At 35.5% G+C, this 26639-nt stretch overlaps 2 protein-coding genes across 18 annotated transcripts in view; one reads left to right on the top strand and one right to left on the bottom strand.

Annotated features, from left to right (window-relative positions):
* Positions 1 to 6914, top strand: part of DIP-kappa (Dpr-interacting protein kappa) — a 99811-nt gene extending 92897 nt beyond the window's left edge. For 4 of the 5 annotated variants that reach the window (XM_089463493.1, XM_089463495.1, XM_089463492.1 and 1 more), the window contains 2 exons: positions 649 to 6641; positions 6709 to 6914. In XM_089463493.1, coding sequence (XP_089319619.1) covers positions 649 to 1424 — 776 coding nt within the window. In that variant the 3' untranslated portion in view covers positions 1425 to 6641; positions 6709 to 6914. The remainder of the gene's footprint in view (positions 1 to 648; positions 6642 to 6708) is intronic. The other variant, XM_089463496.1, reaches the window with a different exon arrangement.
* A 141-nt stretch (positions 6915 to 7055) lies between these two features.
* On the bottom strand, positions 7056 to 25857 carry LOC108611406 (uncharacterized). Of its 13 annotated transcripts, XR_016268918.1 has the most exons (9): positions 24895 to 25822; positions 21243 to 21639; positions 20313 to 20428; positions 19713 to 20234; positions 18702 to 18861; positions 18329 to 18348; positions 10837 to 12802; positions 10140 to 10210; positions 7056 to 10080 (listed from the first exon to the last, which is right to left on the bottom strand). XR_016268918.1 is itself a non-coding variant. In XM_089463502.1 (7 exons), exons 1-6 carry the CDS (start codon positions 25285 to 25287, stop codon positions 18335 to 18337), a joined length of 1602 nt encoding a protein of 533 aa, XP_089319628.1. In that variant the 5' UTR covers positions 25288 to 25822; the 3' UTR covers positions 16476 to 16637; positions 18329 to 18334. The 13 variants fall into 13 exon arrangements, 9 of the variants coding, with proteins under 9 accessions (XP_089319628.1, XP_017859502.1, XP_017859503.1 ...); XR_016268919.1 differs by lacking the exon at positions 18329 to 18348; XM_089463502.1 differs by lacking the exons at positions 7056 to 10080; positions 10140 to 10210; positions 10837 to 12802 and adding an exon at positions 16476 to 16637.
* Between the last annotated feature and the right edge of the window lie 782 nt (positions 25858 to 26639).

Below are 26639 nucleotides of genomic sequence, written 5' to 3'. Positions count from 1 at the left end.
ACTTCATATATTATATATATAAATTTTACTTTTTTATAATTTTTAGCATTAAATACAAACTCTAAATAGACAAATTCGAATAGAAAAACTCTCTCCACGCCCCTATAAATTATTTGCAGTCGCAAAATCCATAATTTTGATTACATGTGCTTAAGTTAGCTCGCTTTGATTATGACTTACTTGGTAGCTGCATTCGATTAATGAAATCCCAATGCTAATTTTGGGGGTTACGAGCCAAACATGCCAATTTAGCTGTTGGCCAGACAAACAGCAATTGGCCCAAGCCGCAGAGTGCAAAATCAATAAATTAACAAGCAATGCTCATATTGCCTGCTAGCTAGGATGGGCCTGGGCCTGGGTAACACTATTAAATGCATTCCACCATCAACGCACCACCCATAGCAATATTCTTCAACGTTCCCTCATCTGGCTGGCCCCCGTCCCGCATCGCCTGGCTGAATCCATTTATCCAATGCCATTTTGGCTTTGGTAACGCGCAAAATAAATGAAAATATAAGCCCGACTAACCAAAAACTGATTACTACAAGAGCTCAAGCACTCATGAAGCGCCCGCCTCCAGTTCACTTCCCCTGCCTGTCTCCCTCGCTGTGAGTCTCTCTAACTCTGTTTTCTTGTTCTTATTCGCAGGCAGCCATGGTGGCAACACTGGCGATAACAATCAAACGCCCGTGCGTAATCCGCCCGGAGCATTTCACAATTCTGCAGGCTCACTGGCACAGCATAATCTACTTGGTAAAATAATGCGCGGCATTAAAACGCAATCATTTGGGATTTTCAAACGTTTATCGAGTTATTTGCCAGCGGCGCTGCTGGCGTCGCTGCCAGCGTCGACAAGTCGATGGCGTATGAGTAATATGAAAAGCCAAGCCCACACTCAGCCACTGGAGACTGCTGTCGGCGTGCAGTCAAACATAAACAGCAGCAGCAGCAGCAGCAGCAGCATCAACACCACCAACAACAACAACCAGACTAGCAATAGCAATCGATGGGCGTGGCAGCGAGAGCCGCGCATATTTCACATAGCTCATACGCCGCGTGTGACGCAATGCGATTGGCCAACGCTCATTTGCATAGTAATATTGGCAGCGGGCGTTGTTGTTGCCACGGATGTTATGCCCAAGTTGTTGTTGCTGTTGTTGCCATTGTTGCTGTTGCTGCATTTTATCGGCAGCCGGATCGCATTTTCTATTAGTGCGGCGCATAGGCAACATTTAATGCTAACATTTTCGGCTGTTGGTAATAAGGTTGCCGCATTGTTGCCGCAAATTTATACAACAACAGCAGCAGCAGCGGCAGCAGCAGCAGCAGCAGCAGCAGGAGCAGGAGCAAGAGCAGGAGTCGCGGCAGCAGCAACCCAGCCAAACACATTTAGTGTGCTTTGCCAGCGCTGGCATTCAAGATGAAATCAAATAATTGCAAAAAACTCATTTAGGGCACAACAACATGACGGAGATGATGAAGAAGTGGAGCAAGAAGAAGCTGTAGAAGTAGAAGAAGCAGCAGAACAAACAGCACGCCAAGAGCGTGCAAAATAGAATCAAACCTAGACAAGTAAGTAAAAAGTATAAAATACAGCATAACAGTTGTGCAAAATAAGCAGCACAAGAAACACAAATGGCATACTCATATAAACATATATAGATATATATGAACTGTATAGCAATAATCGTAAAATGTTTCTCATGCTAAATGGCAACAGCAATCGGCGTGGCTCTTACATACATTGATTTTTTAATTGCCAATCAGCAGCAGATGAAGCAGCAGTTGGCTATTTCCTTTCTCAACGTCTAAACGGATTTTCTAATGCAATTTATTAAGCACTTACAATAACTCCTTGAAATGTCAATCAATGCTGAAATGACTGCCATTCATTCCCATTCAGCTTGCATTTAAATGTTTTCACAAATCAAAGTAGATAAGAAATTGGCAATCAAACCTAAGCAAACCTCAAACTGAATGAAAGAGTTGGCTTTATTTTATTTATAAAAATTGTTTTATAATTATTTATATTCTTATCATTTTTAAATATGCATTCTTTATACTCTTATCATATTAGTAAAAATAAAAAACATTAATTTAAAAATATTTTTTATAAAATATGGAAAGAGAAATATTTTGCTGATTTACCCTGTAGAGAAAGCCAAATTTGCTCTTCTTCTTTTCTCTCATAGACTTTTTGCCTCACTGCATTTGAATTGAACTGGGGCTGAAGTGCTTTCTTTTAATACATATAATAATAGGTTTAACTTTATTGTTGTAGAGAACAAATATTTTCTGTATTATAAAGGAGTACAATTGATTTGCTTAGATTGTTTACTGAGCTGAACTTAACTGCTTTTGTTATGAGCTTTTGGCTCTTATGTAAATGAAAGGGAACCCGATATTAAAGAGATTCAGATTTAAGAGGGTTTATCATTTTATCATTTTTAGCTTGATTTGTTTATACTGGCTTGAATAACCTGATCGCACCCTTTGGTCACTTTGAGATCGGCTGAACGCTGGGTTCCCACAAAAACGGTGTAATGTGATCTTTTGTTTATGGGGTTCCGAGTCTTTGGTATATTTTGACAAGTTTTGCATTGTTTCTAAAATTACCGGATGTTTTTGTCGGTAAGCTTGAGTTTTGGATGAAGTTCTGATTATGCTCAGTTAAGCTCGAATTTAAGGTTCTATGAGGTGGACTTTGAGCTATATACATATGTATTATTGAAATGTTGAAAATATTGAATATTGAATTAATTGTTATTCAGCCTTTTTTTAATTTTGTTTATCAGCCATGATTTATGCCACGTTGAAATATAGAAATATTGACTATTGTTTGTATGTATTTAATATATTCTAGAGAAACAAGAAATGTTATTGTTATTATTTGATTATTGAATAACAAAATAAATAAATAAAAATGTTTGGCAGTTTCTGATGCATTTATACAGAATATATTGATATTTACATAAGTTACATACCCATCCTTTGAAATGTCCCCCATTCTGAGGTGCATAATTGAGGGTTTATGTGGAATATGTTTCTATCAGAATATTTTCATTTCCACTGGTCTATTATTTTTGGGTATTTTTGTGTATTAGGGCTCAATTCCTTTTGTTTATTTAAATTTATAATTTTTTTTTATGACATTTTTTTGTACTTAAAATGCTTTTATTGTTTAAGAGGTGCTCTATGCTATGATATTTTCTCTTTTTTGGTTACAATATTGCTTATATTGGTATTGGTGCTTATGTATGATTGTGCGATGGAATTGCGATGCTAAAATTTAAATTGGGGACTATAAGTAAAGTAAGTCAATACATATTGAGCTAAATAACTCATGCTTTTTATTTAATGTTTGTGTGTTTATATTAAAAAGTATAAAAACCACTAAAAATGTTTTTGTTTGTATGAGAATAAATTTAAAAAATATATATTTTAAAATATTGTTTTATAAAATATATTTTAGAAACAATATTTTAAACTTTCATATAATTTATTATATTTCATACAACTCCTCTGTTTTTTAATTATACAGAATAAAAACATTACAAAAAAGAAAAATAATAGATTTAATCATTCACCGAAATTCAATTTCAATTTGTAAACCTTAATTTAATACAGAACTTGACATAGTTTTGTCAAATGGTGTGCTCCAACATGGGGACATAATAATTATTCAGACATTAAACTTTACAATTATAATTTGCGTTTGCCATGCGAGTGCAAAATAATTCAAAGCAAAATTCAACAAAACTAATGATATATGTATGTACGTATTTTCATATGAATGCGCTGCGAACTGCCAAAAGCCAATTGCTGTTGAAATATTTACAAAATTAAAAGCGAAAATGTTTGTTTGCAATTATATTCGAAATCAGTGGAAATGTTTCTACACAAATAAATGGATGAAATATGCATAGGGTCAATAAACAAAAAGCGAATCTTAAATGAGGGACACGAAGAGGCGGCTCAGCATGTATAATGCAAAAATACAACAATACAACAAAAGCTTTGCCCCATTAAATGAGCATAAATTAATTATATTAAACAATATGAATTCAAAGCGAAATATGTGGAACTAAAAAAAGCACTGTTAATCAAATTTGCATTTATGTGAGAGTATTTGCAAACACAAACAATACACACACACACACACACACACACTGACACACACACACACACACACACACACTGACACACACACACACACACACACACACACACACACATACATAGCGAATTTACGTAGTAAATTTAGCGTCAAAACAAAAAAAGTTCAATAAAAAAAAAAATAAATAAATAAATAATATATATATAGAAAATATATATGTTAATATATGACAGATATTAGCTAGTGATACGATTTATATACATATATATATACTATAAATTTATTGATTATAAATTAAATGTATGGTTTATACTCCAATTAGCACATAAATGTTGAAATTATTTGTTTGATTAATTCCGATTTTATTAAATTGTCTTTATGAATTACATTCCAAGTTGATTTTGGCTGTAAATATAAAAAAAAAAAAATAAAAAAAAAAAACTAAGCATTACTTCCACTGAAATCTGTCTTAAAGTTGCGCTGTAAATAATTGAATTGAAACAAAAAAAAAAAAAAAATAAATAAATAAAAATAAATATATATATATATATATATATATATATATATATATATATATTAATATACATGTTTCAATTAAAGAATTTGAAAAAGAAAATAAAACTTGTGCTTTGCTTTAAAAATGTTGTAAATATAATTAAGTATTAAAATATGGCAGATAAAATGTATGTTGAAATGTTGAAATGAATGAAAATTATATAAATATATATATGAACTATTTGAAGCTAATTAAGTAGAACTTAAATTCCCAATCAGCATTTATACACATGGAAAATAAAAGAAAATAACAACTAAAAAATTGCTGTTGATGAAAAATCGATGTATATGAATTTATAATTAAGGCGTGCGTAAAAAGCATAATGAAGCTCAGTTATGTATGCAAATGTATGTCTACCTTACACATACATCCAACTATATATATATATATAAACTAAGTACATACATACACATACATATAGCTAGTTATCATGATTTAATAAGCATATTTATTATGTGAATATATAAGTTGTGGCATATCTATGTAACATAAATTTATATGTAAATGTATGCAGAAAGTTTACAATAAAAATAAAAGTGACAACAATTTGTGTGAAACTAATACTTAAGTATAATGTCTGCTAGAAACGTTGTGTATGTAACTGCAGCCTAAAACACCCATACACACACACACACACATACACACACTCTCTCTCTCAAGGACACACACAGAGGGAGTCATCTGAAGAGAAGCACGTGCGCGCATGTATTGTATATGTGTATGTACATATACATATATATAACGAGCAACCAGCCGACCAGAAAGCAATTGTGCAATTTGCCAGAAGAAACGAAAGGCAACAATAGCAACAAAATAGAAAAGGTAACACAGTGAACGACTTGCATATATCCACCGTTTTTTGTTTGCGCAAGGATATGGATAAGGCTCTACATTGGTAGATATGCCAGACTACATTTAAATATAATATAAATTGAGTTAAATACTTATATTATTTATAATAATTGTTTTTATATAACTTCAATTATCATTAAGAATTCATCTATAGCTTACACAAAACACTAGGTCTAGGTATTACATAGTTTTTCTCTTACAATGTTTCATAATTCCATTTATAGCTCTTCAAGGAATTAAAACAGAGCTTAAGACGTTGGTAGAAATATATTAAAATAGTTAATATAAAGTATATTTAAATGCTATATATATTTCTCTTACGTTAGAGAACTATTAAGACGACAGCGGTATTTAACAAAGGTTTGCTATAAAATAAAATATATACATATATAATTTACCTTCATTAACAAACATTGCTCCTTTCCGTTTACAGGGTATTTGGAAAACAAAGCACTGCAGCCAAGCACATAATTGTTGGCACAAACCGCACAAATTACCAAAAATCCTAACACACACACACACACATACACACTAGTATTACACACCCACACACATGAGCTCTACAGCTGGCAATAAGAGCTCGTCGTCTTTATTTAAAACCGGGCCAAAAGATGTTGGCCCAACTGGCATTCGTTTGTTAAATATTTTGCACTTTTTGCGAGCAACGCTCAGTGGAAATTGTTGCGGCTGCCATTGAAATGTTGTCGTGTGGAAGTGAGCAGATTTTCCAAGCAATTAGTGGCTGGAAAAGGGCATGCCGAATGGACAACAAGGCTCAACGACTGGGTTAACAGGGCGACACATAAAAAGCCAGCATTTACATATGCTAAAGTGTGTGTGTGTGTGTGTGTATAGTCTGTGCGAAAAGTGGGCAAACAACTTGGCCTTGGAACATAGACGAGACATTAAAGTAGCATTGCTTGTATTTGGTTTGTAAATTTATTTATGTTAAAATATGTCACATTTTATATATGCTTATTACAAAATATTATTATGTGTTTTTCCTAATAGATAATCATTAACCTAATGAAGTCTTCAATTAATAAACCTCATCTAATTTAGTATTTCAGAAACATGAGTCTGGAGAGTACGAGTGTATATTCAAGCATAGCTGCGGTACGTCATATAATATATATGATAAGATTGTCAAAGCTAATATCCTTTAATCTCTTCTATTTCATAGGGATCTGTACATAGAGATGCCAGTGCTTTGTGGCCACAGACAGAAATCCGAAATTCTGATTGCAAGTGGAAGCTAATGTTTATAAAACTATCAAACATCAATCATCTCCCGAAAATATTAGACTAAGCCTTATAAATCATGAGCATTTAAAAAATATATATGTATTTATATAAAATAAAATTGATTCCATTTTTATTAAATTCTAATCGCTACATCTTTCAATGCAAGTACTTTCTACACTCCGGAAATCAGAATGATATAGATTCTAATTTGACTATAGTATGAATATGCAAAATATATAAATATTTATCACAAATAAAAACCAAGTCAAGAAATACATTTCCAACTTTTTTTTTTTTTTATTAGAATTTTTTTATTGCAGTTTCTTGTCTTAGACTATACAGCGCAGACATCATTAAACCTTAACTTAAATTATGGGCTAGAAGCCAGTATTTACCACGCATTTCCAACTGAATTTTTTATTTTTAAAAATATATAAAGTTCGTTGCATACTTTCAAAGGAGGACTGCCGCGGCTCCAATTTAGACGAAAATCTGACTGAAATACCAGGCGAACAGAAATGACTAACAGGGAGAAATATGTAAATCAAGATCCCACTGTTAACTAACATAGTGGAACGTATTTTCGCTGTAAATTAGCAGAGCATGCTGATTGGGCCAAGAATGAGATCATACGTGCAAATATAGCTGAAGTACCAGGCGAAGAGAATTGACAGCATGCAACATGTTAAATAACAGAGTGGAACGTAAATTCGCTGCTAATGAGAAAAGAATTTTGGTTGAGTGATTTTAATTATTAACTCAAGAGCAGCTTCAGCTGCTAGATTGCAGTACCTGCTTTAACTCAGCTGTTAGTTCAACTGCGTCTCTTTCTGTTAAGTTCCTGTAAAAGGGCTGTTATAAGAGATACTGGAAGTTGAACTCAACAACATTTAGAGCAGCGGCAGGTGACTGGAGGCTGTTAAAGGAAAGGGCATTCATATTCTTCGATCTATATTGCATATTATGGCCCCGTAATCCCATAGGTTCCCAAGGACAATGTCTGTGATATTATATAATCAAGCATATGTAGGTTAACTGGGAACCATTACAGTTTGCATTCATACAATGATTGCACTTTAGCAAAGGCCTACATAATTTATAAACAAAATTGCAAATTAATAATAACTAGCATTAAATGAGAGATTGAACATATAGTTTATATATTTATATTTGGGACCGGTTTGCCGTCCATGTGTTCATCTGGCATATCTAAAAAAAATAAATAAATCAAACTATAAAATATTTAAACAAATGATTTGAGCAATTTACTTTTTCAAATTCAGACGAAACTAATATCCATTTGAAATTGAAGTTGACTCATATTCAGGTGCTCGCAATCAAATAACTGTTTATTCACCTGTACTCGACAAAGCAGGCAGCTCTTTAAAGGCGAAAAGCGAAAGCTGTCTAAGCCCGTTGCACCGAGTCTGCCATTTGGCTGCATTTCTTGGCAGCACCTTTGTCTCGCACATCCCTTTCGGCTGCCAGTTAGCTCGCCGGCGTGTATGCGAGTGGAAAATTCAATTTGCAAAGTGCATAAAAGTGAGAGACGACAGCGTGGCCGATGAGCGAGGATGCAACGAACGTGTGAGATTTTTAACTCGACGCGTTGCTTGTTTGTTGCTGTTAAACAAAAGCGTCAGCTACTCTAACCCAGTTAGCTGCACATCCCCATACACACATATATGTACATATGAATATATACATGTATGTATATAAATATATTATATACATGCATAAGACAGACACAACAGATGCAGGCGCTGAGCCACACTTTACAGCTGCTGCAGCATCGACATAGACGCATGCAACAAACAAGTGGCATAAACGTAAACGTAAACGCAGCGCCCGAGTGGCGCAAACAATGTAATTAAATCTACGTCAACATAAGCGACGAATACGAATGCGAATGCGAATGCGAATTGAGCTGAGAGCAATGGAAAGCAATGGAAGGAAGAGGCATGAGGATGAATGTGTGAGAGTGAGAGTGTGTGTGTGTTTGAGCGAATGCACAGCGAATATATGAATGTACATATGCTTGTAGGCATGTAGGTATGATACCATTTTGTAAATGTGTGCATGTGTGTAAGCTTAAATACCCTGGTACTTGAATATTCGTATCAGCTCGCTCAGTGGAGAAAATGAAATTAATAAATAAACATAATATGAAAACTTATACAAATTATAATATAATACATAAAACGTGAAATAAAAAAATAAAATAAAATAAAAATAATAGTTATAAATATTTATATTTAAAGCGGAGTTGCCGCCCTGTGCGACGCTTCTCATACCACTTTACATATATATATGTAAAATAATATAGTATAAACAAATATAAATGTGAAATGTGAATATAAAAAAATGTAAAAACAAAAGAAAAATATTAATATAAAATACAACAAATAAAATGTAAAATAAACCACATAAATTGGAAAAATAAAATTAATAAATATGAAAAATAAAATAAATTAAAACATATAAAAGAACAAGAAAGTAATAAGTACAAATGAATAAAATGTTAATGTAATGTAGGCAAAAAATATTATTAAAAAAGAAGTAGTGAATAATAAATATTAAAAAAAAAAAAAAAAACATAAACTAACAAAAAATAGATATATACTTAGTAAATGAGAAAAAAAAGTAAGTTTAATAAAATATTTATACAAGCTCCATCGCCACTCTATATTCCAAGTATTAAATACTTCAAAATACGAGTCATTCAATATATAGGGCATTGCCTAGTCGTGCCGCTGGCTATTCCGACTAATTGCTAGTGCTGTTAGCTGTTGACTTTTGAGCCAGAGCTCTGCACAGCTTGGCCAGAAAAGTGACACAGACGTTGTCAGTGCGCTGTGTGTGTGTGTATGCATGTGTGTATGTGCGTGTGCGTGTTAGCCTTATGACTGGCTTTGTTTAGCCGCCAAGGTAAGCGAAAGTTTCTATACTGTCAATGCTGCTGTTGCTATTGTTGTCGTTGTCGTTGTCGTTGTTGTTGTTGCTGTGCATTTAGCTGGCTTTAAAAGCGAAAGATATGAGTAAGGCATCCATTTCAATTGAGGACTCTGAGTTGATCTCCGATCTGTGCTTTGTGAATGTCCTTTTTGCAGCTCTCACGTTCAGTTAATCCAATTTGTTAGCTCACTTTCAATTACAATTACATTCCGAGAGACAAGAGTTCTGTTTGTGCTCTGTCACTGCATCAGATTTCTTGTATACTTCATGTGTTTGTGTTGCCCTCTCATTGTTGCTTTAGTGGCTGTTGCTGCAGTTGACACTTTTCAATTGTTTTCTTTTTTGATAAGAGTAACTGGAAAGTTAAATTGAATTTAGCATAGTCAGCAAACAAATGAAAAACAATTAACTTACAGTTGGCAACGAGTAGTTGGCAATTATTTAAAGCTTCCGCTTGAGTTTCCTCTTTAAATCCATCACAAGTCCTTAAAGTAAATGCAATAAGTGCGAGATGAATTTCAATTTGATGTGCATTAATATAAATAATCATTGACGTAAATGAGCTAATTTTAGCAGAAAACATTGCTAATGCATGCGTGGATAATGGGTAAAATTGGTTTTTGGCCCTGAGGGCATTTTGTTTGTTTGACTGGACTTTCTGAGAGCCGAGAGTCTGACTTTAAGTCTTATGTGCCATAAATGGCCTTTACACGAATAGCTGCAGCAATTAAAACGTGGCCGAAAGGCATAAATTACGCATACGCCCCATTGCGTTCGTGCATTGTGCATTGTGCCATAAAAAAGGCAGACGCATAACAATTCCGAGAGCTCAACTTGAGCAAAATCTCAGCCAGCTGACCCAATTTGTATCCATTAGACAGGCGATAAATATGGTTAGGAAAGACTCTGCTTAAGTTGGCCAGAAATCGATAGGCAGCTCTCCTCCTAATGTAACTTATGGCCGGACTGTCAAGTGTTTGCCCGGCCAAAGGAGAAGGGTTGCGCTTCCATGTGGCATATTAAGTTGCAGCCTGGCTTTGATAAAGGTCAAAAGCGGCCGGCAATTAGATGGCCAAGTAATATGATGCCAGAGCAGGATAGCGCCACTTACAGCTAATAGCCCCCTCCTGGATGGATGGCTGGCTGGGCAGGACGATAGGATGTACCAATGGGGCAATAACTTAGTGCGTGTTGACGCTGATATCCTTTTGCCTAGCCACTTATCATAACGCTTACGCGCTATCCACACTAAGTTCCGCACGCACACGCTGCTCCTCCTGCTGCCGTCGTTCCTCCTACTCCTTCTCCTGCCGCTGCTTATGCTCCTCCTGCAATTATGCTAAAAGCGTTAAATTTATAGTTTTCCCATACTCGAACAGCGACTGCCATTCTGAACATGGCTTCTCATGTCTGCGTCTAAATAAATGGCTTTTAAAGCACGCGTTAATGATGTTGATTGTAGTCCTGGGAGCAGCGACAACAACACCAACACCAGCACGAACCTGGACCCCAACCCAAGCACAGTTGTTGCCCACCTTTTCATGTTTAATGTTTTTTGACTAATGCTTTATAGTTGGAACGCGTCTGCCCCGCTTCGCCAACCTCTAGCTCCGATGTCTGGTTTATTTTTATGATGATATATGGTCAGCGCTTTCAGACTTCACATTGGCCACTCGCCTGGGCTCGTTGCAAAGGGTTTAAGGCCATATTTATTATGGCGGCCTGTTACCTGTTTATGATTGTGCAGAGCTTAACAGGGGCTATAGCTGCAGCGGGTATTTCCATTGAATATATACATACATGCTTTTAGGCGATAATATTATATTTTAAAATAATAAAAAATATAAATAATAAATATAAATATATAGTTATTTTTTAAATTATTATTTTTAAATGTATTTCATACGTAACAGCTTTGAAGTAAATAGCCTCAAATATATATCGTTAAATATTTTAGGTTCCATTAATTAAAAGAATAATTTTTTTATAAAACAATAGAAGTTAATAAAATGTGTATTTTTTACATATACGCCGGCTGCAGTTCCTAATACCCACCATTATATATAAATTATGCATGTAATTTAGTTAACATGAGGTTAATTGCTTGGCTTACTATACTTAATTAGACATTTATTTATTTTCTACTGCACGATATGTAATATTTTATGAGAATAAGAATGTAAAACGACAGCAGATAAGAAAGCTTGTGCTAGCAGATGTATACACATGTATATATTGATGCATATGTTAATGTATGTATGTATGTTCATATGATATCACAAAGCGCCTCTCATATTTGCAATTTTCACTCAATTCACAAGCGACTCACACTCTCTTTAAAATATACTCTGTTATTATTATGTTACTCTCGTTCGTACAATCTGTTATTCTGCTGTTGATATTATTGGAAATACAAGCATTTTATTATTCAATTAGACTTTTTTGTTATTTAAAATATTCATATAATTATAATCATGGAATTGCTGTATAATAAAACATAATTACCTTAGCCTTAATTTATATCGACGTCTCACGAAGAACTAAATGCAGTTGTCGAAATTCGCTTCACTACAATATTAACTCAAGAGACACGCTTCAAATATCCCACGCAGGCTGCTCTGCACACAGTTACTTCATTGATCCGTTAGGAAGCGATAATGAGAGACGTGTGTATGTGTGCGGAATCACGATTGAGTAATACTGAGTTTTGAGACAATTGGAATAGCACGCAGCTCTAATCTACTTAGCTCAAGCCACGCCCTGTGCTTTCTGTGCGCCCGTTGTGGATTTTGAATAAAACTAAATTTTAATGCAGAGAACACTCACATGTGTATTTACATATAAGGCTTACTTACAGTAATAACATTTTCTTTATACATTCCTCAAGAATACATACATACATTTACATATTAGTTTAATGCATGCGCATACACTTTTACCTCTTGTTATTTTTGCCATCTCATACCATATACACACACGTCCATATTTTTAAATCTCTTTGTAAAACCTTTAACTTAAATCGCATGAACAGATTTTTGATTTACTACACATATACAGTTAAAAGTCGGCTTAACAATCTGAAAGTACACGAATAAATTATATATATATATATAAATTTCATATATATAAATTTAATTATACATTCATATGCATAAAAGCATCACTGAAAGAACCAATAGCCATAATTATACATGAGCCGTACATTTAGTTTATGTTTCTTCACTAAACAACAGCAGCAAAAACAATATGTACGCACCTAAAATAGATCCCACACTCTCATTATATTCGCTACTCAAAGGGCGTCTGGTAATTGGGCAAATATGTGTGCTTGTGTGAGTGCACGTGAGGGTTCTCTCGCGAACGATTTCAAAAGCACTCAGATCAGTATTTGCTAAGGATGTTCATGTATGTGTGTGAGCTGTGGATCCTCTCAGCAGCTATTAAGCGGCGCTCAGCTGAGTCTGCATAATGTGGAACGCGTCGTAATGGCTTTCGCCTTCTCTACGCTCATATGTGTATTGCATATTGAGTGTAAAGTGAAGTATTGATGATAAACTCAAGCTCAGAAGCTCACTAAATTTGTTCTTGTTCTGCAATTATGTAAATGAGTGAAAGACGTAAAAGGCCGACTCTTTGAGTAAATGCTCTGGAAGATGCAAGACCTTTTAAATTAATAAATGAAATACAAATAAATATTTATAGTACTACAGTACTATTTTCATGAGCTCAGCTAAAATTAAAATTGAAAACCTCGTGCCCGACTCGGAAATACCCTTAATGTAGCTGTAAGCGCCTGTCGTTTCAATTGTCTGATTGCATTAACTAACAATAAGTCTAGTTCGCAGCCCATAGAGATGAAACTTTCTGTACACAATTTAGTATATCACTGAAACTGCACGGAAACTCACGTAATAAACCAAAAGTTCTCGGCACACACACAGACACACATATATGTGCTGTTGGCGGCAGTAATAAACCCAACAAAGGCAACAAAATGCGCTTAGTATGCAACTTTTTGCGCCAACGCCCCAAATAACATTAGGGAGAATCACTTAAATGGGTGTAATTTGTTTGGTGCATGGGGCGTATGCGTTACCTGGTGCAGACTCACAGCAGCAGCAGCAGTAGCAGCAACAGCAGCTTATGGAAGCTCAACCAGCTGCAGCAGAGTCCAAAAAACGAAAACAGACTTAATACAACAAATTTGTGCTATTTGGGCGTAAAACAAAACACATTCAAAATGTTTAAAGTGCAGCCAAAGTGGAACCAGCGAAACCTTTGGCAGCACTCACACCACCAACCAGCCAACAACAACAACGAGAACATCAAAAAAAGTCAATTCGGCGAAAAACTCATCACTCAAGCGCAGCGCAGCGCTGGGCAGGGTGTAAGTGCAACGCCCACAAGGTCCAACAAGAGCGCCAGCTGTAGTTGAAGCAACAGCAGATCCCCTCAAACAATAAGCCAGTTTTTTAACACACACTCTCGCACACACACACACATAAACAAGCACGCAGTATAAACAAATCTCGTTGCGGCGCTGGCCCCAAACAGCCAGCAAAATGGTTTAAAACTCAATTAAAGTTTTAGCCGCAAAATAAATGCAAAAACAGCGGCAGCGGCAGCAGCGTCTACAACAGCTATGGAAACAATGATATGGCCTCCAAAAAAAAAAAAAAATAAAAATTAATAAATAAAATAAAAAAAATAAAATAAAATAAAAAAATAAACAAAAAAAAAAGGTTGTAGAAATTTACAAATATTTGATGGCAAAGCAGATGAAGATATCAGATAAATTATCGGACAACTCTTGAAGGCTGCGTTGCCGCAGAGCCCTTAAAATATGGGAAGTTTCTTTTTGGTTCAGTTTAGAAATATATATTTTCTAAGAAAGCCTTAATTCTTAAGTTAGTTTTAATTTTATATTAATTCTAATCTATAATAATTTAATATTATAATGTTAATATATAAATAAGTATACCAAATTATTGCCTGATATTAAAAACAGTGTTGCAAAACGTTTGATCTATCACAGCCCTTGTTTACATTTGTATCAATGTAAAAAATGCTATAATATAGATTAATCTTCTAGATGATAAGAAGAAATTATACTCTTTGGTATAAGACATAAAAAGTTGAAGTTATATGTAATAGATATAATGTATAAACTTTTATAGATAACAGTGCTGTAAAACACTCTATCACACTCACAACACTCTATCTATAATTACTTATTGTTCGTTAGCTATTTATAGTTGTTATTTATATGTAGATCTACTTTTATGCATAACAGTGTTGTAAAGCACTCTATTGATATGGGCTCACCTGTATATATCTAATATTACCTATATTTCCTTATAGTATAATTACTAAGTTCATTTCCCACAGTTGATAGTTCCCAGTCGGGAGGTCTCCCAATGTTTAAGTAGCTATTTTACTCTAATATGCACTTAAAACTAATTTTATGCACTTTTTGTATGCCCTCACCTAATTGAAAATTGTAAAGCAGGTGCATAAGTACGGGCACAGGTGTTCCGTTGAAATTTCTCATACTCGTTGTTTTTGGCATTCGCCACGCCCACATGCCCTTAGCTGTAACCGCAGGTTAGCACAGTCGATTGCTGTAATTCAAATGAAAATCGCGCAATTGAATTGCATTTCCCAAAAAAACAAAAAACAATGAAAAAACTTTGATGAGCCTTCACTTTTGGCACTCACTGTGTATATATTTGTGTGTGTGGGTGCGGGCGCTTTTGTTTGTTTGCGATTAGTTTACACGTTGTGGTATTGGTGTCTAGTTTCCCTTATTTTCTAGTCCAATTTTGAAGTTGTTGCTGTTGTTGTTTTTTGGCTCAGCTTTGTGAAGTGCAGTTGGCAAAACAAATCGCTCGAAGCTTCGCCCGAGTTTAATGAAGTTTAACAACATTTAATGGTGCATTCTTTTTACACTCTTTCGCAAAAGTTCTCTGCGCTTATTTTATTAGAGCGTAAAATCGCATTTTATTTTTTTGGCAAATAGTTGAGCACAACAATCAAATGCTGTTCGATTGCCACGGAACTTTTCCTTTTGATTATTGCTTACAAAGTTCTTAGTTGAATGGATTTTTTGAGTGAATTATATAAGGCCAGCGAAGCAAATGCCTAATGATTCATTATAATAAACATTCATTTTAATTAAAAATAATTCGAACTATACTTGACTTACATTTTACGACTGACTTAACTTGTTCTAATATTACATAATTAATATATTTAAAATATAATAAAAAATAAAGTATGAAACAATGGGAATATATTTTAATACAGACATGATAATAATTTCTAATTTATTTATTGTTTTTATCACGAGCTATACTCGGTTTACGCTAAAATAAAATAAATTATATGAAAATGTATATTAATTAAACTTTTAACTTTTAATATTTTATTCTTATTTTTTTAAATAACTTCTTATGTAGTTCTTTTTCTTTTTCAAATAAATAATAATTATATAACAAATATGTATTTAACATATGTATATATTTTTGTTATATGTTTACAAACATATATCATTTTAAAAGACAATCAAAATATAAATATATTACGTATAATATAGGTTACTCTAATATACAGAATTATAATTGATTTACATATAATTAAACAGAAAAAAAATACTACGAAATTAAATTAATTATAGTTTTTTAGTATTAAATTATATTTAAATATGTAATTGATTGACTTAGTTATGTTACTATAATGACACAAATATAGTTGTTTTTCTTTTTGGTTAAAAATTCAGTTATAATATTTAACAAAAAGAACTTATATATATATTTCAATATATATTTCATCATCCACGGAAAAATCATCTTCAATTTATATTATTTATATAATTCTTTAACTGTTTTCAACATAAATAAAATCGCCTGGCACCTAGTTTGGAATGCAGAAATATCAAAACAAAAAAGTAAATAAATGAAATTAAAGTGTGTAGTTGTTTTTTGTTTATGAAAACTTAAACTTTTCCACTGCACCATGTTAATGACTCATTACACATGCAACACAAAACGAGGCAAATGTGGCAGCAGCAACAACAACAACAAATGACGCAAACGAATAGGAAAATGGCCAACAAAGTTGTTCACAAATTTGTTACCAACATGAAACGTGGCTTAAATGCGGCAAAACGTAAAGTTGAATTATGCTATAAAAAATAATACAGTAATTGTGGCAAAATGTGGAAAACTGCAAATGGCACACACACACACATAGATATGATTGTAGCCAACCTGTTTTTGTTTTACATTGCATTTATTTTTTATATTTGTTTGTTTATGATAAATTGTAATTTTAAGTGAGGGCAGCACTTGCTAGGTATAAAAATAAATTTTTTCTTTGAAGGTTTTTAAAGTGAATATGAAAGAGCCATGTTTTTTCTGATTCGGATAGAGCTTAACATTTTTACAATCAAATTGTATCAATATTATAAAATGATTATAATAGTATATTATATTTTATGTATATATATTATATTGTATATATAATCTTTTACTTTCTATTATATTTGGTTAATTTTAATTTTCATTATTATTATTATTTTTAGTTATTTATACTATAAGCTATGTTGTTTAGATTTAACAAACTTAGAGAGAGCTTCATAGAGCTTTATATTGGATATCTATCAAATTTTATTACTTTTGTTGCTTTATAAAGTATATAATTTTTTATAGTTTTTAAATTTTTTATAATAAACTATTTTGCATTATAAATATATTTCACTTTATCTACCAGTAAAGACAAAAAAAAAGTTTACAAATAACTCACATGAAAATATTTTTATAAATTTTATTTAGTTTAAAAAGTATTAAACACATGTCAGAAACTGAATTGCACAATGTTTGAAGAGTTATTGAATAATGTGGGTAGATGGTAAACGAATCGTAATATAAATATATATTGAACGCCTATTAATACTAATAACGATATTGAAAACTGGGATCCGAACCATAGACAATGCAAGCACATGGATAACCTGAAAAGGGCGTTCGATTAAAAAACACCCAAAAATACATGAAAAAGACAAAGTCAAACACATAAAGAAACTGAAACATAAACAACAATATCCATAATAAATGTACAAAAACTAAAAATAAAAATAAATACATTGAATAACGAACAAAATTTATTATAAATGACACCAGAATAAATGCTGTTTACAGATTAATATCATAAAAGAAAAACTCAAGTCTAAATACAGAATGAAGCATAAGCAACATTTTAAAATATAATTTAAATTGTAATAAAATCGAAATGGCTTAGTAGTGGTCTATATCTATAAATATATTCAGTGTATATAATAGATCATACAAAATTGCCAAAGGGGGAAAAACGTGTCCAAACTACCTGGCCCATGCTGTTTATGTCAACTGTGTTTTCAAATGTTTCATAAAAAGAAATATATAACATATATATTTATAATTTATTAGGAGAAACGGGATTGCAAATATGAACTAGGTTAAAATGGGTTATTTTATATAAAGTAGTCGCAGTCGATACAGATTTAGCTAATAATAATATGTATGTATGTTCTGTATTTAGAATACCAAAAACTACCAAAATATTACCTTGACTTAGGGACTAACATCTGAAACGAGAGAAATCTTCGATAATTTCTTTTTTCATTCGTTGCATTCGGAAAAGCATTTCATTAAAAGCAAAGCAACATCGTTTGGTATTTTTAGGTATTTAGCAAGGATAACACGAAGCTGATTTGGTATTAATTAGCTCAAAAATATACCTGCATGAATCGAATTAATTAGAACAACAAAAGCACATGCTTACATAGTATATATACACACATATGCCAACATATAAAATTATTTCGTTTTGTTGTTTTTTTTTTTTTTTTTTTTTTTTTTTGTTGTCTTTTTGTTTTTTAGTAATCGTAGCGCTCACATGCCAACACCCAATGTACAAAATTGCAACACTTGAACTTGCCTCGCGGTTTGCACTGCAAATGCTCCTTGATATACTGGCAAGGACATTGGAACTGGCCGCAATGCCGGCCCGGCTCCAGCGGCGTCACATCCACCAGTCCGCGCAGCGCCTCCATGCCCCAGCGCGAGCCATAGCGCAGAAACAGCTGCAGGCCGCGCTCCTAAGGAGTAGATTAGTTTTACATACATATATATTTGTATATATATATATTTACATAGAGGATTAGAGACAAGTTAAGAAAAAGTTAAGAGTTTCGGGTGTGAAGGGTGCGGAGTGCAGGTTAGACAGTGCGTATGAGTAATAAATGTGAGAGGAGACATACACAAATTGTGCTGCATACTTTTCGGCTGAAATAAAAATCAAAAACAACAAAATAATATTCCATTATAGCTGAACTCTCTCTCTTGATATAAATTAAAAATATTGCAGCTTCGTTTTCAACAGCTTTTTTTTTAATCGCAAATAAATTGAATAAAACACAAACAGCAGTGGAAGTAGTTGCGATCGTTATCGGCGCCACGCCTACAGCCGACGGCCTACGGCCTACAGCCAGCAGCCCATGCAGTTGACGCCGCAGCACTGGCGATGCTGCAGACTGATCTTGATCTTGTTGCGCAACAGCTCCTCCTCGTACTGGCAGGGGCAAATCGATGACTGCAGATGTCGTGGTGTCTCATGGACGCCCGCCTCCTGAACGGTCCAATCGAGGCGGCGGCGCAGAAAGTCCTTGCCCCAACGCTGCAGATAGCTGAGAAACAGCTCCTGGGCAAAGGCCTAGAGAGAGTGGTGAACGTTTGTTCAGTGTGTGCGTGTGTGTGTGTGTGCACGTGAGAGACAAAAAAGAGAATGTGTGAGCATGATGCATGATCAATGTACAGAGCGAGAGAGAGAGTGACAGAGAGAGAGAGAGAGATGGTTGCAAGCAGCGGCGAGTAAAAGAGAAGCAAGAGTAGAATCAGTCTCAGCTACGACTACGACAACACGAAAGCTAATGCGGCCGGGCAGACTCACCTGTTTGCGGGACAGACGCACCGGCTGCGTGCCCTGGATGACGATATCATTGACATCAATGTCCAGCTTGGCCTCCCAGCCCGCCTTGATGGCCTCGCCGCCATTCTGCTCGGTGTGCTCGAGGAATTCGTTCAGGAAGCTGACGCACTGCGTCGCATCGAAGTACATGAAGCACAGGTTAACCTTGTGACAGGAGATGCGGCCCCGATCGTCGAGCACCAGCAATATCTTGTGCCGCATCAGCTGCTTGTTCACGCGCGCCAAGCACTTCTCCAGGCCGCGCGACAGCCGCAACTTCAGCCACATGCACAGGAATATGGCCGCCGCGTTGAGGAACAGCCAGCCGACGCCCAAGGCAAACAGCGCCACGCCCTGCAGCCCCGAGAAGAGCAGCGCCAGCAGCACGGCGAACGCAAACAGAATCCAGCAGACGAGAATGCGCTTATAGCAAATGTTGTACACCGTAAAGCGATAGTCGTTGACCAACGTCTCCATGGCATTCACATAGTCCTCCACAGTCAGCTGCAAAGAGTGAACAGAGCGGGGGCTAGAGGTTAGAGCCAACTGGAGCAACGGCTGATTGATTGACTGCTCGCTTACCGTCAAGCCCTGCGCCATCAGCTCCTCGGGCACCAGCTCCGGTCGAAATATGGCCGGCGTTATCCAGGGCCATTTCGTGTTGGCCGGCAGCAGAGTGACAATCACATCTCCATTAGCTGTAAGTGAAAGAGGGAGAGAGAGAGAGAGTTGGAGTGAGTGAGAGAGAATTGTGGCATTAGCAGCTGTCGCTACACTCTTTAGATAATTCAATTCAATTTCGACAATTGGCAATCATAACGGGGCAGGAGTCGAGGGGCAGAATAACCTTAAAGCAATTGTATATTAAGAAGATACTTAAATAACTATTTTAATTTAGCTGTAATCATTAATATAAGTTGCATGATTATGATTCTTTATGACAACTAATTTACAAAAATTAATTGTTCATTATAACTGATTCACTTACAAAATTCAAATTTATTTGTTATTTATTTATATATTTTTAAAATTATGGCTAATAATACTCTTTATTTATTACCTCCATCTACCTTTCTTTATAAATTTATTTTATTTTCTATTATATTATGTCGTATATATTTCCATCTAAAACCTTTTTCCTTTATGTTTTTAATTTATCTATTGATTTAACTTTGTATTATAATTCTTCTTTATTTTTTTTATTCTAGGTTCTTTGTAGAATAAAACTCAAGTTATAAACATTTTCATGAAAAAATAAAATATGAATAAAGCCCTTTAAGGTGATAGATAGTTTAAGATAGATGGTATGATTCTTTCAAGTAGATAGATTAATCCTTTAAGATAGTATTACTCCTTAATCATTACTCTTCTCAGTTGTATTCTTATATAGACAGACATTTATAAACACGCTATCTGATACACTTTTACTTGTACAAATGTCATTCTCATTATCATTATCCTTATCATTTATAATAACTAACTCCCGCTGTCTTAGCAATGGGCTCTACTTACCGAAACCCTCGCGTATGCGACCCGTTGACAACTCAATTGTGCGCATTCCGGAGGCTTGATCCACTGGAATGGAGATGCTTTTGCTGCTGGCATTGCCACTGCTGCTGCTGTTGTTGTTGTTGATGTTGTTGCTGCTGCTGCTGCTGCTGCTGCCGATGGCACCACTGCCATTTGGATGAGTAGCGGTCACTGCTGCCGCTGCTCCTGCTGCTGCGGCTGCAGTCGAGGATGAAGCTGGAGGAGCTTTTTGGTTTATTAGCTGCTGTGGGTGGCGGGGCGGACTGCTGCCACTGCCGGATGCATTCAGATTAACGTGGGTGCTCTCAGTTGTCAAAACAGCCGGCGTCACATCCGGCAATGGCGTCGACCCAGCTGTCGTTGAGGAAACTGCCGAGCGCTGTAAAATGTGACAACAATGGGTTAATGTTCTTGGCCTTAAGACACAGCCAATGGAAAACGGTAAATGCTAAAAGAAAATGCAAGCAGAGAACGAAAGAGGGAAACACAAATGTGGAGTGGGGGAGAATTATGCAAATATGCAAGAGAAAATCAATTTTATTGATTTGCAGCGAGAATTATAAAAGGCAACGGAAAAGAAGCTCAAAAATAGAAAATAAAACAGAAATTTGTCATTTTGCACGTACGCAGCTCAGCGGATATGGAGAGCTGCGTACTGCGCTCTAAAAGGCAACTCATTGTCTCGAGGGGGGCCAGGAAGAGAAACGAAATGAAAACGTGGCGTAATAGTCGAGCGAGCTTTGCTATAATTGATCTTTAGCGTGCTATAAATTGTTTGCCATAATTATCTAACTTCAAGTTCGTTAGGCTAAATCCAATGCACTATTTCTGAAGGTCAAGGAATAGTATATATTATGTAGTGTATGATATATTTTATTTTTTTACTTGTTGATTAAAAAACTAAACAAATTTCTTTACTTTAAATATTTATTTTATATTGTATATGATTGTTAAGTGTGCTCGGTATTCGGTTCTGCAGTTAATCTGATAAGTGAATGCAAACAGAAAATCATATTCGATATGAGCAGCACGACTAAGAAATGCTCTATTCGATAGAAGACTATCAGACATATATATATATTTTTTTTTTAATTTAGTGTTTTCAACTTGAACTCAAATTATATCTGACACTTAACCTTAAGACGTAGTCTCAATAATTCTACAAGTGGCTTTTCTACATATACGTATCTACTAGATAGTAGATATTATCTACATATAGAGTATAGTATATATAAATTATATGTTACTTATATTTTCTTGATACCCCGATACATTGCACTTAAATGCGAATTTGTAATGCTAATAAATGAACTCGAAAAGTGTATAGCCCATATTATACCTAGTTTTCTGGCACAGTATATGGGTACATTCATTTGTTTATACAGAATATTAAACAAATAGATTGTAATCTAATCGAAAAACAGTTTCCTCTTTGAAAATAATTTATGAACCGTTTCCAGCCCTACTAAAAAAACATATCATATTTGCGTCTCTCTGTCTGGGTTGATTTTGTAATTTAACCTAACCGAAAACCCGGAGACACAATGCAAAATGAGCAAAAAACAAAAGACAAAATAAATAAAAAAGCAACAAATAAATATTGACTCTTTTATAATAATAAACAAGGTAAATAAAATAAGATATAGCTGCTGAAATATTTGAACAATTGCAGAACTGTGTTGATATTAATTTTTTTTTATACCCTGAACCCATTTTCAATGGGAAATCAGGGTATAATGGTTTTGTTGAAATGTATGTAACAGGCAGAAGGAGGCGTGGCAGACCCCACAAAGTATATATATTCTTGATCAGGGTGACGAGCTGAGTTGATTTGGCCCTGTCCGTCTGTCTGTCTGTCCGTCTGTCCGTCTGTCCGTCTGTCCGTATGTTTGAACGCGTCGATTTCCGAAGATATAAGAGCTAGAGACTTCAAATTTTTTGTAAAATGTTCGTAATTACAGCGCGGATATCGAGTTTATCATTAAAATTCGATAACTCATCCCGATCTTTTTTTATCGATGAAAAACCTTATCGAAAACCAGTTATAAAATTATATCTTCTACACCTTTATTGCTAGAGTCTCCAAATTTTTTATATATGCTTATATGCAATTTATACAATTTCGATTTTTGTTAAAATTTACCCCCACCTCTAAATTCACCGCCTCACCCTCACTTTTGTAAAACGCGTATTTCAAATACTAGAGACTTGGGCTTTGGCAATTACATGCATATTCATGTTATAATCATAATCTGAAAGTTTCATGAAGATCGTACGTCCACAAAAAAAGTTATTAAACAATTAAGTTCTCATAGTAAGCGCACACTGCAGCCCATGCGTGTTTATGCGTGGGTGCTTGTGTGTGTATGTGTTTGTGTATGTGTGTGTGTTTCTTGTGTAAGCTGAAAGACGCGAAAAATTATTGAAATTGCTAGCACTCCAAGGGTTCAGGGGATCTCGTAGTCGAGCAGTCTCGACTAGAGCTTTCTTACTTGTTTTTTTTTTTTATCTCACTCTGAGCTGATATGACAGCGAAAATGAAAGAAGAAGAAGCACACCAAACAGATACAGAACTTGAAAACGGCAATAAGCGAGAAAAGTAATCGAGGTAAAAATACATTTATGTGCAACAATAACAAATAAACATTTAGCTACATCTGCCAGCAGGCGTATTTCCATGACTGAATTGTTTATATATCCATTTGCAAATGATTCTTATTTATTTATTAAGCATCGTCAGGTGGCTGTTTGATATATATACAAATATATATATGTATGAATATATATATATAATTTGTATATTTTTTCACTTGAAAAATTAAAAATTTTTGAAATTATTTTGTACACTTTCGAAAAGTCAGTTTATATTTTATTCTTTTTTTTTAACTATTTTAAGGAAACTTCATAAAAATCAACAAGTGTCATTGTAGCTTATACATCCAATTTATTTTCCAGCACTTGAATAAGTAAATTATTGGAGCTGTATAACTGAGTGAAAAAAGGTACTACTGTAATACATATAAATACATATATACATATATATATACTTATTTATATACAAAGAGAGGTGAGAGAATGGCATACAAATACAGTTACAGCTAGTTAGTTCTGACTGTACACAGTAATGCAGCGAAAACTCAGATTCCATTCATGCGTGCACCTCAACTTAATGAACATGCCCCTTGCAGTTGAGCGCATGACGTGTCGCCTGACGGTGATGAGTAATCAATGCATGTTGCACCCGAACGGGCCTTTCTGGCCACTGTTGCAGGCAGCGACCCTAACCTAACTTCATTTGTCAAGCGTGTGTGTGCAACGTGACACAAAAGCATAATGAACGAAGCAGCGCCGCTTACAACTCCATTAGGCAAACGAAAGCCTAAAGAAACGCAGCGATAAGGCGCTGACAGCGGCCCTATGCATAGAAAACGAAGTGATGGTGGTGGTTGCCGAGCGGAGAGGGAAAGAGAGTAATGAAAACATACGAAACATACGAGTGCTGTGCGATACATTGGAATGCGTTGCGTTGCGTTGCGTTGACACGTGAGAGCGGCGTTTCAGAGAGTGAGCGTGGCAGAGAGCGGAATGAAAAAGAGAGTGTGAGCAGAAGAAAGAGATTGAGAGAGCGACTAACCTGCACAGGCGCTGGAGTTGCTGCAGCTGTGGCCAGCTCATTGGGACTGCGCGAGCGCGCACGTCGCTTGTTGTTGCTGCTGACCACAGACGGCGGCGGTGGCGGCAGAGCTAACTTGTTTTGCTGCTGCTGCTGCTGCTGCTGTTGTTGTTGGTGTTGTTGTTGCTGTTGCTGTGTGGCACTGTTACTGTTACTGTTATTATTTTTTTCACTGCCGTCTGCCTCGTCGTCGAATTTAACCCAATTTTTGGTCGTCAGTTGTACGTCATCAACTGCAGTCACATCGCTGCCGTTATCATTCAGCGGCACATCCTGCAGTGGATGCGCTGGCATCGCAGTCGCAGTCGCAGTCGCAGTCGACGGTTGCGCCTGTGCCTTGCTGTCGTGATCCATTAGGTTTACTTTTTGTGTATTTGCAGTTTTAAGGAATGTGCGAATGCGCGATGCTGACGCGTGTCTGAAATTGTTGTAATTGAACGTGTTTTGCCTGGCTGAACGAATGCGATTTGTATTTAGCGTTTTGTTAGCTCGCTTTATGCCGCTTACATAACCTCAATAACAATTCACACTTGAGTTGTTGCCGCAGCGCTGCCGCTTTTGTATTTTTAACTGAGTTTTTCTTCTTCTTTTATTTAAATGTTTTTTGTATTTTTCTTTCTTTTTTTTGCGCAGCGCACGGAGCGCTTCGTTTACGTGTTGGCCGCTCACGCGTTCTCGTCACACTGCCTCGGCACACCCAAAAACAAAAAGCCGAGCTTAGCTTGGCTCAAAGGCGTGCTCGCCGCTCAACTTGCGCTCAGCTCAGCCAAAGCCCTTTTACCGTTTTGCTTATGTGTTCCGTTCTCACACGTTTCAAGCGCTGTTCAAGCGCACTCGACCCGCCTCTGGCTTTGACTGCAAACGTTCAACTGAGCTAGCGAACGGCTTTAGCTTTGCGTTGCGCTCACCTGTTGGCAGCAGCAGCAGCAGCAGCAGTTGCGGCTAAAGCTTTGTCTTTTGTCTACTCTCCCACACTCTCACTCTCTGCTCTCTGTCTCTCTCTCTCGCCAGCTCATTCATTAATGTTTTTGTTTTCCGTTGTAGCTCTTGCTTTTTTTTTCTCACATGACAAGTTTTTTTGCTGTTTAAATTTTTTTTTTCTTATTTTTTTTGTCTTTTCGTATGCCCAAACAAGTTGTGCCGCTACCCGTGTCAATCCCCTTCTCCCTCACACACTCTTTCTCTCTGTTCTGCACTGCTGCAATCTTTATGTCTCTCTGACTCACAATTTGTAGTTAGTTGTTCCATCGCCCCTTTCTCCCCTTCTCCCTCTCATCATAATCATTTTTATCTTTCTATTCATTTGTTTGCTCGCTTCGAGATCTTTGGAGTAGAAAATTTCGCAAAATGAGCAGCTTGTTAAGCGTGAGTATTTGTGCACATGCTGAATCAAGTGCGGGTGCCTGTGTGTGGGTGTGAGTGACTGCGCGTGTGTATGTGTGTTTATCTCACGATTAACTTCGCCACGCTGCTGCTTCAGTTTCAATTTCAACAAGAAGAACAACAAACAGCCATAACAACAACAGTAAACAATGCCTGTCGCATTGCTTATCAACAAAAACCATGGGGGGATTGGGGGCAATTTGTGCTCAACGCACCTCAACTGCCTATCGGCTATCAGTATTTCTTATTACAAGCAAAAGACAGCTCAACAAATACTAAGATCTATGTATTTATACTTAGTATGCAAATACTCATTAAAAATA

The sequence above is a fragment of the Drosophila arizonae genome, chromosome 3 (assembly GCF_054131065.1).
Source record: "Drosophila arizonae isolate 15081-1271.41 chromosome 3, UAZ_ARI_1.0, whole genome shotgun sequence".
Lineage (NCBI taxonomy): Eukaryota > Metazoa > Arthropoda > Insecta > Diptera > Drosophilidae > Drosophila > Drosophila arizonae.
This window is presented reverse-complemented; position numbering and strand designations above follow the sequence as displayed.